Raw genomic sequence first — 18,426 nt, forward strand, 5'->3', positions numbered from 1 at the left:
TATGCACCCGGTCCTGAGGCTGAGTAGCTGAGACGCTGGTGTATTTGGTAGGCATGGTTATCATGCTCCCAGTGGTGGACTTAATTCTCCTTCTTTTCTCCTTTAATGCTTCCTCTTGCCCCCTCTAAGGTTTTTGTCCCCATGTCTCCAGCTGTCTGTATTAATGTATAGTTTTCCCTGAAGGGTATACTAAGTGAGCCTTGAGAGAACACTCCCAGGCAGCAGCTGCCTTTGCAGGGCCTGCAGACAGAAATTTGAAGATTCATTATGACCTTCCTGAAGAAAGGAAGCGAGGCTTGGAGAAGATGGGGAAGGTGCAAGTCAGGTTGTGAATCTCTGCTAAGATACAACCTCACCTATGATCTTGACCCAATTATGGATCCCCATACTTGCTATGCAGGCAGAATGATATTTTGAAATTGTGGACTTTTAGAGCTGAAGGAGAGCTCCCTATAGACTGTTGTGTTATGCTTATCATGCTGCCTCTTCTGATCTGCCTTCCCAGCTTATCCTAGCTGGAACTACCCACCCTTTTCTCTTGACATCTCCAATGTTGTGATGACTATGTGTGTTTTATCATAGAGATCTGAATTAATATCTTGGTTTTGTCTGTTATTTGCTGTGTGACCTCAATCAAATCCCTTGATCTCTATGAGCCTCAGTTTCTTCATCTATAAAATGGGGATAATAATAGTACCTTCTGGTATTGTTGGAAGGATTACACAAATTAAAAACCAAGAAATGCGCTGAACATTCTCTTAAAACATTGTGAATGCTCAAAAAATTTTAGTGAATACTAGCCTCTTCCACTGGAATACAGATTTAGTGTGAGTTTGATGTGACCAACATATTCAAGTACAACAATAGAAGTATGTCCTGAGTACCAGTGGGTGGGGTAGGTGATCAAGAAAGACTTACCAAGAAGCCTGAACACCTTTAAGGAGATGTTCAGAAGAAGTTGAGATTGTCAATGAGAAGGGAATATCTTCCACTCACGGGAAAGGATATGAAACTACATCATCACATTTCTTTTTTTAAAAGATTTTATTTATTTATTCATGAGAGACACAGAAAGAGAGGCAGAGACATAGGCAGAGGGAGAAGCAGAATCTCTGCAGGGAGCCCGATGTGAGACTCAATCCCAGACCCCGGAATCATGCCCTGAGCCAAAGGCAGATGCCTAACCTCTGAGTCACCCAGGCATACCTACATCATCACATTTCTTAAAAGTAGTGAAAGCGATATAAGGGAAGGGAGAAGAAATGTGTGGGAAATATCAGAAAGGGAGACAGAACATAAAGACTCCTAACTCTGGGAAACGAACTAGGGGTGGTGGAAGGGGAGAAGGGCAGGGGGTGGGGGTGAATGGGTGACAGGCACTGACGGGGGCACTTGACGGGATGAGCACTGGGTGTTATTCTGTATGTTGGCAAATTGAACACCAATAAAAAATAAATTTATTATTAAAAAAAGAAAAAAAGAAAAAAAAAGCACTGGGTGCTATCTTGTGTTAGTGCAGCAACATTGCATATGTTAACTGATGCCTGGTGAGGGTAAGCAGTTGCTCTAGGTCACAGAACTAGCTAACATCTAGTAGCCACAATAAGGGGCTTTGGTCTCCTAGCTCCAATACTCCAGCTATACAGCCAGTGGGGAATTTTTTTTTCTCGGTACAAAGCAATGACTTTCAAGTGACATTTAGAGAAGGAATGAACTAATGTATATGATATCCATGGCCTAAAAAACTAGACCTAGCACCAATCTAGTTTACATTGTCTATTCTGGTTTCAAAACATTTCTATATCTTTGATGGGGAGATTTTCAGTCTTCCTGTTAGTTATGGGTGCTTAGACTCCCAATATATTTCATCTGTAGCATCTTATCAAGGATCAGTCAATGAGAAACAGGCAGGATCATGTGAGTGTAGGCAGCAGAGAGATGAAATGGTCCAAGCATCTGCTGCATAGAGCCCATGTTTTATCTCTGTGGTCTCTAAGGCACATAGCAAAACATAGACTTACAGCTGAGAACTGTTTGCTCTCTGCAGACAAAGCTTTTGAAAAAGAAAGCTTCCAATAATGAAAAAGAAAACAATTACCATTTGCAGAACACTCATCATTTGCAGTGTACATTCATATATGTTCTTATTAAATTCTCAAAATGTCCTGGAGGTAGGGGACTAGGACAATTACCTCATTCCCTTCTAATAGATGATGACAAAACTTACTATTTACTTCAGAACATTCATATAACATCTCACTTAATATTTGTAATTATCTATGTTGTATATTTATACGCATTCTGCTTACCAGACAATTGAGCACAAAAGAGTTAAGTGACTTGCCTAAAGCTACCCAGAAGATCTGTGGCAGAGTCAAGATCTGAACTTCAGCCTGGTTCTACTGTCATCCATATTGTCATCAGTGATTGGTACTTCGTCATTACAAAGGTTAAAGTCCATTGTCATTTCCAGCCCAGTGTGGTATGAGCTTTAGAGCCAGAATGCTGAGACTCAAATTTTTCTTCCCAACCAACCTATCTCCTCTTCATTCAGTCTTACCTTTCTTAAAATGAGGTTAATATTACCTATCTCAAAGGGCTGTTATAAGATTAAATATAATAATACATGTAAAGGACTTGGAAATAATGCCTAGCACATCATAAAAACTCAGTTAATCTTAGCAATTGGATGTTGTTTCCATATACCCTGAACTCAAGAAATGACCATAAAAGTAAGCTAGATTCCATGTATCATGGGGGAGGTTTTCCAAGGCTCTTTGAAAATTAAGTTTCAGCATGAAAATACAGTTTCTTTAAATCTTTCTTCAACAGTTTTCTCCACAACTAAGCTCCTTTAAAGAGTATAATGTAGATTCCAGGTGGGCAAGGAAATAATCCAGCATATCTTCTGCATGTTATTCAGCTCAGACAGACACCTCCATAAGGGACTGCAAAGTCCATATAGTTCAGCACTCTGACCTTGTGTTCTTATGTAATGTTGGATCACATCTCCCCTTCAGTTCCCTAGTTGGGAAATTTTTATGGTTTGAGTTAAATCACATCTTGCACAGGGGTTAGGTTCTAAGCTCAATAGCTGAGCCAAAAAATACCGTCGCATCACAATTCTGGAAAATTCTCTAGAAAGGTGTACCTTGGAGACTGGCATATTATCTCTGAATGAATCTAACAGTAAGTTTTCCTCAAAGTATGTCACAGACTGCTAGGTCTTTATTTGAGCATCAACTGAAGTAATAACCTAATACTCTAGCCATTTGATTAAAAGAAGAAAACAAACATTTAAAATCAGAATCCTTTCTTTTCAACAAAATACTTACACACTGAGAGGCACCTAATATCCAAGACCAACAGCTGCAACAGCCCACAGTGAAGTCAATGCCATATGAATTTGATATACATTTAATAAACTTTATGGAGTGAATTGTTGTAATCAACCAATCACACTACTATTTTATTGCATACAAGCTCTGGTCTGGGTGCTAGGATATAAATGTATATAATCCACACTTTCTCCTCAGTCACTCACAGTCTCATGAATGAGCCAGACATTTAGACAAATAGGATAAGATATTACAAGTACAATTGACCCTTCAACAACATGGATTTGAACTGCACAGGTCCGATTATGCACACATTGTTTTCAATAAACACAGTTCAGTACTATAAGTGTATTTTCTCTTATGATTTTCTTAACATTTTTTCTCTAGCTTTATTGTAAGAATATCATATAAAAAACATAAAACATACAAAGCATGTATAATAATCAGTTATCAGTAAGGCTTCTGATCAACAGTAGGCTATTAGTAGTTAAGTCAAAAGTTATAATATGTGGATTTCTGGAAGTCCCAGGGTGGTTCAGTCAGTTAAGCATCCAACTCTTGATTTCAGCTCAGGCCCTGATATCAGGGTTGTGAGACTGAGCTCTGCATCAGGCTCCATGCTAGGCATGGAGCCAGTTTAAGATTCCCTCTCCCCCACTCCTTTTGTCCCTCCCTCCCCACTCTCTCTCTTAAAAAATAATGTAGATTTTTTACTCTGTCTAGTATCAGCTCCTTAACGGTCAACTGTACAATAATAAAAACTTGTCCTGGTTACCTTTGGATGTGGTGATCAGGAAAGACTTACAAGAAGGTTATATTTGAGCAGAATCTTTAAGGAGGTGTTCAGGACGAAGTTGAGACTGCCAAGGAGAGGGGAATACCTACCATATACCAGGAGAGATATGAAGAAGGAAATATAGATATTCAGTAGTCTAGTAGCTTTAATGTAATTAGAGTATAGGGAATGAGGAGGTCTGGCAAGAGCTGATTGCCATACAAGAGTTGGAACCTTATTCTGCAGGCAGTGGGAATTTTTGGGAGAATTGAGCTTCAAAAGGGGAAGCTGCAGAATTGAGAGAATAAGCATGATGTGGGAAAATTTGTACACTCAAAAGCCTGTTGGCTCTTGTATGGTGGGAAGAAACATAGGACTGAGAGATACCAGTAACTGGGAAGCTAGAGCCATAATCTGGACTATACTGCCCAATGTGGTGTCCACTAGCCATATATGGCTGTGGCTATATAAATTTAAATTCATTGGAAATTCTGTTCTTCAGTTGAACTATCTACATTCCAAGGGCTTAATAGCCACATGTATTAAACATTTTACACATGGATCATTCTCCTTGTCACAGAAAGCTCTATTGTATAGCACTGATCTAGACACCTACACCTGTCACCAAAATAACAATGGCATGTTATCTTAAAGGAGTTGGGTGGTGTAATTATGGTATATGTATCAAGCAACTGGGAATTTCTGGTCAAGAGGTTTTTGAGGATTCATTACCTTTTGGTGGATGTTTGTGTCACTGCGGGTAAAATGGATTTGTGTCCTCAAAAGGGGAAGCTGCAGAGATTCACTACATTACATCTCATGAATATGAAAGGGCTCCCATTAGAAAATTATAGAAATCATATTAGTTCAAAAATAAACTCTACCTTCCATCTCCAGCCTGATCTATATTTGACACCTTCCAAAGTGCAATGCTTTCAGGAAGATGTGACATATAAACATGCAAGTTGTTAGATGTAGTAACAACACTCAACTGCATGGAGCCCCACACTGTGAAGACAGTTCATGCTAGCGCTCCTGAAAGAGGGCCCTCTCCCTTGGGCAAGTCCAACAGCTCGCCACTCATCCAATAAATCACATATAATAGCTTCTGGGCCATCGGGATGGCTTTGTCAGGGCCATCTGAAAAGACTTTGTTTCCAAGATATGCTTAGCAGGGCTTCAATGAGTTTAGTGAAGTGTGAGTGAGGAGGAGGGAAATTAGGTCTTCTGTAAAAATAAAAACTTCAAACGAGGTGATATGGAATGAGTTAGGTTGATATCGCCTCATTGACAAGACACGAAGGGTCAGCATGAAAATTCCTCAGGTGAGGTTCAATAAGCTACAACTGAGTTGGAACACTCTCCCCTGAATCTCTTGTCTCTCTGAAGATAACCCAATTCTCTCTAGACAAACAAGTCTCTCCTAACTCCAGAGAAAGGCATGCTGTAACTTCCCTCAGTGATGACTTAGACTCAGCTTGAGGAAATTCTCCTGCCCTCTAACATAAATGCCCCCAATGACAATGTAAGCTTACTTGCTTGAACTTTCCTTAGGTGAGGAAAAGAGCTGGCTGACTCAAATTTTGCACTTCTATTATCTGTCCAATTCTTATCAATTGGAAATAGAAGCTGAAAGATTGACCATGTCAATCTTTCAAACATAAAGTATACTAATCTAAAGCTATCACTCTAACTGACCCAGGGTTTCTCATCCTCAGCACTGCTGACATTTGGGCCTGGAAATTCTTTGTTGTGGAAAACTATTCTGTGCATGGTCTCTGGACTCTACCCCCTACAGGCCAGTAGCATCCTCTCCCCACCTCAACAAACTGTGACAATCACAGTGTCTCAAGACATTGCCAAATGTCCCCTAGGGAGCAAAATTGTCCCCTGGTAAGAACAACTGATTCAACCTAACATCAACACTAAATGTAAACAGGCTGCTACAGCGAATATATATCATATGATAACAATATAAAATATAAATGTATATATGTCTGTATTTTCATTTAAAATTCTATATTCATTGTGGTCATTTTGCATTCTACAATTATAATCAAAACTAATGTCTCTGTTCTTTTTAAAAAATTTAAGATGTAGATAAGTAATTGAGTCCCTCTCACACTACCCAAGATCAATGTGGTGTATGTAAAGCCCCACACCAGCTAGGAGGCGATCTGAGTTTTTCTCCAATGCTGAGGACAAACAGCTGCTGTAGCACATGCTTGATGGGTAACAAGTAGACAGCTACCTGCTTGGATCTCTCCTTTCCTCTCCTCTTTAGTGCCCACAATATTCTTATAAATCTAGATACCTTCCACTGTAAGTGGTTTCTCTGGGACCTCACAGGTTTGATTTCTTGTGATTTAAAAGGAAGGAAGTCAGCTTACAGAACATGAAATTCTTACAATACTGGAGACGGGAAATCTAGAATCTGTTGTTAATTCTCAATAACTGGGAGGCACTGGCAAAGTCATTTTCTCACTTGGGCTGGATGATGAGTTTTAGGCAGGATGCATTTGGTTCTCAGTGACAAAAATAAACTCAAGTAGGCTTAAGAAACAAAACTACCACCACCAGCACTACTACCACCACCACAACAACAATGAAACAAAGGTATGGTGGAGAATAAATTAGTTCATATATTGAAAAGCTTAGTGGCAATGCTGCTTCAGGCCTGGCTAGTTCCAGGTACTCTACCATCACCATCAGGAATGACTCCCCTCTCTTCTCACATCTCTGCTTGCCTCTCTGCTGACTCCATTCCTTGAGAGGTCAGATGGCTGCGTTGTTCCAGCCTTAACATCTCCCAGAGCCTCCCTAACTATAGTCCAGCCAAGCACACACAGCAAGTGCTTGTGAATGAGATGGAAACAATAAGCTGTGAATCTCGTTAGCTCCATCCAGGCTCTTGCACCTACTATGGGCAATTTTAGGGACCCTATGTGTATTATCTCCAGTCTTCACAACAATGTAGAAAGTCAGTGTTGTTATTAACAGACAGGCCCAGAGGAATGAAGTAGGTCACTCAAACTCACCCAGGAAACAGCATAGCTCACTTAGCCTGGCTTCAAAGTCTAGGCCTCTCTCTCTATTTCTCACTTGGGCTGTGGAGGACAGAAACAATTAGGTAGGTTACGAGGTTAGGGATGGGTTGCACAGTGCAGAGAAATGCTGCAGACATGACGGCAGAAATAAACACTTGCAGAAGATGAGTGATTTCCTCCATTGGAGCCCATGGTTTCATTTGAGGTGGGGTAGAAATTAAAAATGGGATTAATTGGATGATGGAGCCAATTAATAGGTGAATTGCCATGTGAGGCAATTCCAGGCTTAGGAATAGCCCACTGCAGTGGTGGTAATTCACTAACCTGAGTGCCCATCTTGGTTCTGACCCTTGGGTGTATTATTTATATCACTGAGTCTCCAGACAGTATTGTGATAGTAAAGGAGGGGGCATACATAAAATCCCTGAGTTGGATTCTTAGCATGTAATGTAGGTTGAACAGATGTGCAGTGGTTTCATCCATGTCCCTTCAGCTGGAGGCAAGGAGTCCAGCTAAATCTGCAGGGTGCCTTGTGCCTTTTGTGGTGGTAGGCTTGGCTACCATGCCCCAGAACTTCACTGGGGCCCATTATACCTTGAAGAATGTTGCACCTCACAGCCCTTCACAAGCCCATGTGCAGAACTAGGCAGAACTTCAAGAATCCTTTTCCTGAAAAATGTTCTCAGGAACTCAAAAGCAAGTAGACCCATATTTCTAAAAAATTCATTGGTTACAAGCAAAAGGAAGGTAATGTCTCAGGTATTAAAATTATTTCTGTTTACACAAATAGGTACCTACTTTTTAACCCCATCAAAAACAGGGGCTTCACAAACCCCAAGCATTTGAGAAGGAAAATGATTAGTCAGATATCTGATTAAACAAACTATTGGAAAATATCATTAGGACACGTTTGAATTCTCTAACCAACTGTTTTGCCTATGCTAATACAGTTATTTTGCAATACTCAACTTTAATGCAAAAAGCTATGGTTTTATTTTTTATTTTTGAGAGAGAGAGAGAGAGAGCCCACATAGAGTGGGGAGGGGCAGAGGAAGAGAGAATCTTAAGTTAGTTCCCCACCCAGCATAGAGCCCAACACTGGACTTGAACTCACAACCCTGAGATCATGACCTGAGCTGAAATCAGGGGTTGGACACCTAACCAACTGAATCACCCAGGTGACCCCACAAAACAATGTCTTTATTAAATTCCTGAACTGATGAAACCACAGAGGAATCCCAGTTTCTGGCTCATGAATTGCTTTCTCCTCACAAATCTTTTATTCGACCTGAATGGTCACTGTGGCTATTTGTAGGAGGAGCCTTGATTCTGCCCATTGTTAATTACCTCCCCTAAGATGACCTCAGTGGTACATTCGAGAAGGAGACCAATGAGTTTGGATTTCATATCACATTAATTTTTTAGTAATTATCCTTTTCTGGTGTGAAAATAGTAGAATGAACCATTCAAGGCTTAAATTTCAGAGTCAGATTGCCTGGATTCAAATCCAGCTAGTTCTGCTACTTGCTACCAGTGCAATGATAGGAAAGTAAGCTCATCCAGGCCTCAGTTTCTTCACTTGTAAATGGGTATGATAATAATACTTTGCTCATAGAAAAGTTATGAGAGCTAAAAGAGAAAAATACATTAAAATCTCTGCTCAGTTCTTTTTTTTTAAATGTTTTTATTTTTTTTTAATTTTTATTTATTTATGATAGTCACAGAGAGAGAAAGAGAGAGAGGCAGAGACATAGGCAGAGGGAGAAGCAGGCTCCATGCCGGGAGCCCGACGTGGGAGACCCAGGATCGCGCCCTGGGCCAAAGGCAGGCGCCAAACCGCTGCGCCACCCAGGGATCCCCTCTGCTCAGTTCTTAACACGAAGCAAGACCTCATTTATAAGTGGTAATCTGGCCTTTGAAATTATTATTTTGGATTTGATCATTCCTGGTACTGGATTTTAGTTTAATTGGTTTTGGTTTTTGTTTTTTGTTTTTTGTTTTTTGTTTTTTTGTTTTTTTTTACTGTCTCCTGAACATATCTCTCTGCTTCACCAAAAGTCCTGACACCCTGTCACTACATAGATAAATTAAGCATTATCTACACAGAACATTTTAATATCTGCTTGCCATTAATATTTTGAATGAAAGAGGAACCAGTTGTTTTAAGTGAATTTGGAGAATCGATCTGCACCATGCCCCCTATCATAGGTTAGTGAATATATTAACAAATGTGGGCAGCAGCAATTTCACAGATGACATTTACCACTTCGGGGATGGGAAAAAGAGTTTGGCCCTTTCTTGGAGAACTAAAGTTGGATCCAGGTCAGATTAAGGAGAAAAATGGTGCTGTAATTAAGACAATGGAAATTAGAAGAATTTGACTTCAAACACAGATGGTGTAGGATGAAGTTCTCGGGTTTGACTGAAACTGTTGGTGAATGAAGGCCTGGAGCAGGGCTGACAGATAAGCACTCAGCATCCATTGCCTTGCCTCCACCCTTGGTCTGTGATTTTTCTAATTGCTCATGGCATTGTTTCCTACTGAAGCCAGGGCACCCTAGAATCCTTCTGAACACAGCATTCCAAACATCTACCACCAATCCATCAGAGTTAGCAAGGAAACTGCTTTGTCCAGCTGTAGGTCTTTTAATCAGAAACATTTCATGAGTTGAAACTATCGTAAAATCTTTACTCATTTAGAAAAAGATAAATTAGTAAAATCTAAATTAGTCTTCATTTTCAAGGTTGTGGGGGAATCCAATCACACAGATAATTAGTTAGACTTTGATTTACATCGGGATCTTGGAAAAGACACACATACACACCCACACATACACAAGACCATATGAGTTTAATGAATGACATATTGCTGCCTTTGCATGTTTCCTCTTGCTTTTTTAACAGATTAATTAAAACTGGTTTTCCTTATATTTGCTGAGGACTCTATACACATTCCAAGAAGAACTTCAAACATAGTTTGGGGGTCAGGGAGCCCCTGTAGTGCATAAAGTAGGAACCAGGTAAGTGCATAAAGTAGGAACCAGTATAACCCTGGTTACATGCCTGTCCCACACTAGGTATTTCAGTAAGAAATCATGGTCTATAAAGTGAGCCTGTATAAGTTCCAACTTTTTCCCCTGTACTTTGGAACCTGTTTGTGTCTGTGCAGATGGTCTCTGTCAGTTGGAATAGTCGGGGGAAAAATGTAGCATAAGTGAACAAAATTAGCAAATGACATAGCAAACAGAGAACAGCGTACAATTTGATTGGGGGCAGATCTAGGGACTGAGACATTTCCCAAGTAATGGTAGGTACCGACAAGTGGCTTAAGGAGCCACCAGAAGCATGGATTTAAAGGGGGCGGGGGAAATAACAGGAATCAGACAATTCTGTGATGTGTATTTCTGGACGGTGAAGTAACCCCCGCACTTTCATTGTGGTATGACTGCTCTTCCATTGTCTGTATTTGTATAAATTAAAAAGCAGTTCTGTCTGTACTATATGAAATGAATTCATGCTGAACAAAATTTCAAAAAGTTCATGTAAAGAGTGATTTCACAGCAACTATCATATCAGGCTCCTGGAAAATTGCGCTTGAACTTCAGTTCCACCTCAGTCACTCAAAGGAATTTAAAAATTGGCTTCCAGCCATTCTTGTTCTTCAGCATGCATTTCCAGATATGCCTCAATAATACAAACATTAAAGCCTATTGATTGTGAGTTAAAATCTGTTCCTACCAAAGCCTCGCCGCTAAGTGGACGTCAACACTGACTCCACCGTGCCCTGGTCAGGACACCTCTACATTCAGGGGCCTTGAAGAAGGCACAGGGTAACACAGCTATGAAGGAGCCACTTTGAACTTCATAACAAAATTACATGAAAAGCTATGAACTCTACCAGATGATAACTGCTATAAATAACCATTTATTCAAAGAAATGTTTCTTACTTGAAATCTTGAGAGTGCCTTGGGACTGGGAGATGGGAAACTGGAAACATGATTTGTAAATCAACCCTCCCCTCTCCTTGTACGTCTTCCTCTTTTTTTTTTTTTTCCGTCATGCTGTCAGAGCAAACACCATGCGGAGTAGTTAGAGGGTGGATTTTGGGACACGCAAACCTGAGTTTGACCCCTGGCCCTTGTCACTTGCTAACTATGCAATTTTACTGCTCCGTGCCTCAGTTTCCTCATTTACAAAATGAGGATCATAAATTCTAACCTTTTAGAGATACTATATATAAAGAGGCTGACACCGTGAGTTCCAGATAGCCATTGCCCCAAAACATGAGCAGTCACAATAGTAATAATGACGATAGTTGGTAGGGAGAGAGTTATGGGACAAATATGGATTAAATGTTAGCCCTAATTCTGATGAAACTCTGACGTGCTCAGGCTACTTCTGCTGGAGCATTTGGCAAGAACATCATGCCTCCCAGGGCTCCCAAACTGTTAGATATAAACTGAATCTTTCAAGCCAAATTCCATTTATCCATTGCTCTATTTTAGGGATGATGATTCTTCAGCTGTGTTACTGGACAGGAGCCCCTAACACTTGAGCTGTAGGAGTCTCATTCCCTGTCTCTTTCTACAACTCCCATCCTCAAAAAAGTAACAGGCTAGTGGCTTGGTGGCTCTGTGCTACTGTCTGTCATGTTTCCTCTTACCCATCGCCTTTTCTTTCAAAGATTGCTCAGGCATCAACTTCCCTAAGAAAGCTTGTTGGATTCTCTCCCCCTACATCTCCCTGCCTAGTCTGGACCAAGTGTCCTCTTCTCTACCTCCACAGAACCATGTCCTTACATGCCACTCTTTTCTTTATTACATGGTACTGAAATGAGGTACTTACCTCTCTGCCTCCCCTACTCGACTGTGAGCTCCCTGAGGGTAAGAATGATGTCTTGCTTATTTTGGTATTCTCAGTGTCGAATGGAGTGTGTATATTAGGCACTCAAATTTTATGGAATTAAATTGATCTATCAATGACACTTAATGCACTGAGGAATAGATCAGGAGATGCAATTATAAAAGTGGCAAGAAAAAATGGCATCCATTTGAGGTGCCTGAAAATGTATTTTCATATGTAGCACATCCAAAAGCAGGAAAACACATTTCTTCTGACTCAGATACTTCCTGCCTGAGTTGAAACTCTAACTGGATTCTTGAGTTTGCTTTCTCAACACCTTACCCTTCTTTCCACACTTCCAGCTTTAGGGCATATCCCATGGGCTGCTACTCTTGGCTCATTTCTCTGAGCCTCCCAAATGAACAAACCAGCAGACAAGCAATCTCAAGGACCCCAACAAGTAAGGGTGAATCGGGTGAAAGTACACACAGCAATTATCTTCACTCAGCAATTTGGCTGCCAGGAGCTCCCTGCCATGTGAAAGAGAGGTTGCAGGAGCCTTCTGTGTGGAAGGAGGAATTTTTGACCTAAGGGCAGCTCTAAGTTACTGCCCACCACCTGCCAGGCTGGCTGCTTCTCCTCATGGCCTGGAGTAGCTGTGCTTTGTAGGCAATACCCCATCACAGGCAAAACAAAACAAAAATGAAAACAAAACAGTGGTGGAGAGAGTGGAGCCACTGGCCAGTTCTTTAGGATGCACATTCTTCTTTCTCCCTCTACCCTAAACTAATTAATTTGGTTAGAGTCTATGTTGTTTATTTGCTCATGCATTCAAAAGGTGCTGTTCATTAGGAAAATTTGAGGTATGGGGTGAATAATGTAGACAGATGTCCACCTTCAGAGTGTAATAAGGACTGAAGAAATTTAAGCAGGCTAATAGGATAGAGTGCATAGGTGAGCAACCTGTAAAAAGGCAAACAGGGAAAGTTTCAACAGAAGGAGTAGGCTTGTGAGTATCAGTGATGTGGTAAGTGGGGAGAATATTCCACATAGTGGGAACAGGAACTGTGAAGACAGAAGGGTATGGCATGTTGAAGCAGCAGAAGTAAAGATGGCCACATTGGCTGGAGAATAGGGGCCAAGTGGAGAGTGGTTAGAGCCATTATTGGGAACAAGTTGGGAGAGGCAGCTTGTGCCAGAGGAAGAAAAACACATAGGTGATCATAAGGAGTTTCAGTTTCTTTCCATGTACAGTGGGAAGCCATTGGAGGGTGCCAAGCAGGAGAGTGCTAAGACCTGTTTCTGTCTTGAAAATAGTATTCAGACTGCTGTGGAGAAGGGATGTGGACAGTGGGGAGTAGATGGATATATGGCAGGAGGGGAAGCAGGGAGACCAGCATGAAGATAGTTCAGTGAGAGACAATGTGGAATTATAGTAGGGCAGTGGCAGGGAAGATAGAAAGAAATGAATGTTTCCCTGACTGATTGCATTTCAGCTGTATAGATGGACATTTCCACTCGTGTCCATTTTGTGAAATATGCACCTTCCTACAGTATGAATTTGGACATTTGGAGGAACATCAACCCACTTGAAAAAAATACATCTGGAGCATTTCTTTCTTTCTTTTATTTTTTGGTTATTTATATTGTGAGCTGGTTTCAATGTGACTTTCTCTGGATGCTCTCATGACACTCATTGCTGACCTTTGACCCCTCTGTCCTCTTTCCCAGGTCGTCCCATTCCACCTACATCCTCGTCTAGCCTCCTCCCATCTGCTCAGCTGCCTAGTTCCCATAATCCTCCACCAGTTAGCTGCCAGATGCCATTGCTAGACAGCAACACTTCCCATCAAATCATGGACACCAACCCTGATGAGGAGTTCTCCCCCAATTCATACCTGCTCAGAGCATGCTCAGGGCCCCAGCAAGCCTCCAGCAGTGGTAAGGAAACTGTGGTGTCTGAATGCGTGCTGTTGTCTGTGTGGCATTCTTGAGTCTGGAGAAATGACAGCCCCAAAACGAGGGCTGAGGAGAACGTGGTGTGGGGAGCATCAGGTGAAACACGCTTGTCGCTTTGTGGCATTGCAGTTGTAGGATACATTTATTGAAGGTCACAGTAACTGAAGAGATTTTGCTTATCTTAACAGGGCTTGGGCCTCCTTCACTGGGAGGGATTTGCCCACTGCTGCACATGAGAGCGTGCAGGTCTCAAAGGTGAAGTGCAGAGAGACAATGGAATATTGAATTTTGTATTACTACAATTCTGGTCATAGCCGAGTGACCCTCGACACCCTCACATGCCCAATTTGTGTGCATTTCAGATCTCTTGTTTTTTGATGGCTGGCTTCTGACTTTTTCTTCCTTACTTGTTTAGATGATTTTGTGATTAAAATGCGTTCCCTTGACATGAATACCGAATGCCTTGCCAAGTCTGAAGTGTTCGGGGGGGTGACCTCTCCTATAACCCTCTGCATGTGCCACTTCACTTGAATTTAACAAGCTGATCACATGGCACCATGATAAATAGTGTCTCTTAAGTCCTAGTTCTCATTGTGGTTTTCAGTTGCATAAAGCAAAGGGACTGGTCGGCAAGGTTCTCTCACTCCTTTGAGGATTTTGTGGCTACTGCCTCAGCTCCCAGCTTCTAGATCTTAGGTAAAATTGTCCCAGACTCAGCAATAATCATGTCTTATTTTGACCTGCCTTGTTGGTGAAATGGTCACAAAACGTTATGAACACAGGAATGGGCAAATATCTAAGGTTAAGTACCCATGGCCAAGGACAGACATTTGCCGAAATTAATTGCTCCTGACCCGATGGCTTTGGAGCTATCTTCTGAATTGACCACTCATGGTGTTCATTAGCATTTCCCATCAAAGGCAATACAGAGCTTTCCATGCCAAGAGTGTACCTTGATGAGATTGTGTTTTGGCTTCACCCATGAAAATATGCCACCACTGGCCTCAACCTCTACAATTAGAGAGGACCTCCCAAATACATTGAAGATGATTCATTCTGAAGATGGAATGATGGACTGCTACTTAGGTTGGCCCATGCCCTTCTTCAAAGCCAGGCCTGATATATTTAGTAAACTCGTATTCTTTTTCAAAAAAATTACCTAATCAAATCTCTCATCAAATGAGCAATCCATTGTTGATATTATGAAGGCCTTTAATCTACCATAAATCTTTATTAGAACTCATCAGAGCTTCTAGTTTGAGAGAAATGTGATTATGGCACTCTTAAAATGACATTACATCATTGGGGTGATTGGTTTATCATTTGGAGAAGAGACATCAATCATAACTAGCATAACCACACAGTAAATGAATTCAACCTTTCTACTGCGGAACAATGACACTGTAATTGCTCAAAATCAGGCTTAAAATGAAATCGGAAAATGCTCTTTCTTCAAATGTGATGTTAACTTAATGGAATATATTATGAAAAATCATGTTTGAGGAAATTCTATATAATTAAAAATATGTGGAAATATATTCCCTTTTTTCTTTCATCGGAACCTGATTTTAGCTACAGAGCCATTTTTTTCTCTTTTTTTGCTGCAGATTATGTTGCATTTAATTGAACTATCCTCGCTTATGTTTTGCTGCTTTTTATTTCATACTATGTAATCGTGATGAATATTGTATTATGAAGGACAAGAGGCTTTTGAAATCAGGTGCACCTGCTGATAGCTTTTTAAAAACAGACAATTATTAGAGAGAAAATGAGCTTTTAAAAACTATATCCTTTTATGCATATATGGATAGCCGAGCAAAGATGATTTCCAGAAGAGAGGTCAGTTCATATCTGAGGGCCATCCAGAATGTTTTCTCAGTGATAACACTGAGAGATTTCTTTTCTTTTTGACATTGTATCAGATTATAAGTTGTTGATAGGGTGTTTTTATTGGCTTTCTGCCTGATCGAGACCTCACTTTGGTGGACACAACAGATCTGTGTGTTCAGATTCAAACTTAGCTATTTTTCATCACTCACATCAATTTGTTCAGCTCACTTAAGATTGATAGCAATTTAAGCTTCAGTAACAGGGGGAAATACTGCAGAACATTTGAGGGTCCATTTTCATCCCGAACTAGATCTGTGTGGATACAATTTATTCACCTGAGGGGTGAAGACCCAATTGTGCAGTACCCTTGTTTTCAGCAGGTGCTTATCTGAAAACTTGTTAAAGCTCTGGCTAATGGGCAGTCATTCAAAATTCTTGACTCTAACTTAGCTAAGTGAGTACAAATCAAGTGCAAATATGTGTGCTCTTAGGTAGGGGTGTGTGTGTGTGTATCTGTGTGTGTGGATGTGTGTCTTACGGAATGGATTTGGGGTCCAGGGTGAATTGGGGATTCTATCAAGATCAGAATGCAGTTGCCATGAATTTAAATTTGACATAAAGGATTGAAAATAGAGTTTGACACAGAAGATGCAAAGTACAGAGCTGCGTGCCTGGGTGTTCTGAATTGAATTTGATGAAAGGGGCTGGGTTTTTCTGTAGGTGTCCTGGCACAAACAAAATGACCATGTGATTCGTTGTGTTATGTTTAGCTGGTTAATTGCACAGAATTTTTTTTAAGTTGGTCACTTGTCAGTGACCTTGTGTTCTGAAGACCTGGTAGTAGTTTGATCTTTGTCTCTTTTGGGGGAAATGAAACCTCTTCCAGCATGTTCAGCCCATACACGACAGTAAAAAATTTATTTGCAGCTATCCTCTTATTGTTGCTGTTAATACTTGACATAACTGAAGCCCATCACTAAGGAGAGTCAGTACTCACATTGCCTGCCCAAAGAGCCTATGTTCTAAAGAGACAACTTGGACATAAACTACACACCTAAAATGTTTTGACAACATGAAAACATCCTCAAGGCAACAACAAAACTTCACCTTTATGACTTGACTGTCAGTATTTTCTGTGACTGCAGTGCATTCTTTAGTGGACGGTACTAAAACCTCAGCACCTCTGAAGCCGAACTGCTCTAACCTTCAATCTATGCCAATCCAGCAGTTATCCAGGTACAGCTAGTTAGATGCTTCGAAGGGTAGTGTCTTCCTTTCCCTCCAAGCATTTTCTTCCAGATAGCTGAGCTCTGGCAAGTGGCTCATCCCGTGTTCTGACCTTCTGCCAGGGTGGGATAGTTCCAGAGATGTTTCTTGTATACAGAAGCATAATTTCAAATCCTATGAAACAACTCATCTGGAAAAAAATCTGGATCCCAGCAGCAGCATAATGGAGGCTCCTGCAGATGGAGGAACAAGACAGCCTTCCAAATCAGGATAGGGTTTGCAGTTTGCTATCAGCACACGAGGCAGAAAATATATGTGCAGCCACATTATAATCTAAAAACATTGGCTCACCTCCCCTCTCAGAAATGGTTGAGTTTAGGGTTTTTTTTTTTTTAAGTCTAAATAAAGGGTTTGGAACTCTCATTAGTAACATCAGACTACAGAGGAGAAATGTAATCAGGATGCCTCTGCCAGGACCCCTCTCAGTTGGCCCTGTGTGGCAAAGGAGCTGTCCCAGTTGGAGAGTCTCTGTTTGTCACTGAGTGCATTAAAGGTGCCCTGAGCCCTTTTTAAAAAAGCAATGTCTTAGTTAATTATAAACAAAAATAGTACATCAGAATTAGCAAGCTTTCCTTGAGTGGTCCAAGAATTCAGTTGCTTACTTAATGATTGTCTTATATTCAGCATCATAAAGCAAAATCTTCCTAGATTTATTCATTTATTCAGCCAACCAGCCATTCATTCCTTTTCTTACATCTCCCCCATGATGTGTGACAGCTTAGAACGAATTTCTCTAACTGGAAAACTATAATTATAGATGATAGAATAAGGGTGAAGGGAAAAAAATAAACAGAGTGGGAAACATACATATAAACTCGTATATAAAGTCCTGTTCCATTATTTAAGATACACAGAAAATTTGATTCTGAGCTTCCTAGAAACCAAAGCAAAAAGGGAAACACAGATAAGATAATATCCATGATAAAAATAAATCAACTGCTTCAGGGAAATTCTATGAGTCCTCTGAGGGAGGCCAGAAAGAAACTTATTTTAGAAGAGCTAATGTGTGCATCTCAGATAATTGAATTCTCAGTGACATGCCATAACACATATGCTAAAGAATTTCCTATCAAAATTTCTTGAAAATGCCCTCCACATAAGCCATAGAAAACACTTTCAGTTAAAAGGCAATTGTACAAATATCCAAGCATTGCACAGCCCAGGGATAAAATTTGACTTAATCCATAGATAAACCGTGGTTTTACTAAGAGGCCATGTATCCTGCATTCTCATTGACAGTGGACCATATATATTCATTGCTCATAACTAAATTTTTATAGGAATTAACTGACTTTGAGGTTATAGTCAGAACTCTAAAAACAAAACAAAAAGCCAAAAAAAAAAACC

At 40.5% G+C, this 18,426-nt stretch overlaps 1 protein-coding gene across 7 annotated transcripts in view; it reads left to right on the plus strand.

The window, feature by feature from the left end:
- TENM2 (teneurin transmembrane protein 2) overlaps positions 1 to 18,426 on the plus strand; it is a 1,067,650-nt gene that overhangs the window by 681,876 nt on the left and 367,348 nt on the right. For 5 of the 7 annotated variants that reach the window (XM_055325563.1, XM_055325567.1, XM_055325564.1 and 2 more), the window contains one exon: positions 13,735 to 13,944. The exons of 1 other annotated variant lie outside the window; for it this stretch is intronic. In XM_055325563.1, coding sequence (XP_055181538.1) covers positions 13,735 to 13,944 — 210 coding nt within the window. Of the gene's footprint in view, positions 1 to 8,953; positions 9,064 to 13,734; positions 13,945 to 18,426 lie in introns of those variants that run through there. One more of the 7 variants, XM_055325568.1, reaches the window with a different exon arrangement.

This window comes from Nyctereutes procyonoides, unplaced genomic scaffold (genome assembly GCF_905146905.1).
Source record: "Nyctereutes procyonoides isolate TBG_1078 unplaced genomic scaffold, NYPRO_anot_genome, whole genome shotgun sequence".
NCBI lineage: Eukaryota > Metazoa > Chordata > Mammalia > Carnivora > Canidae > Nyctereutes > Nyctereutes procyonoides.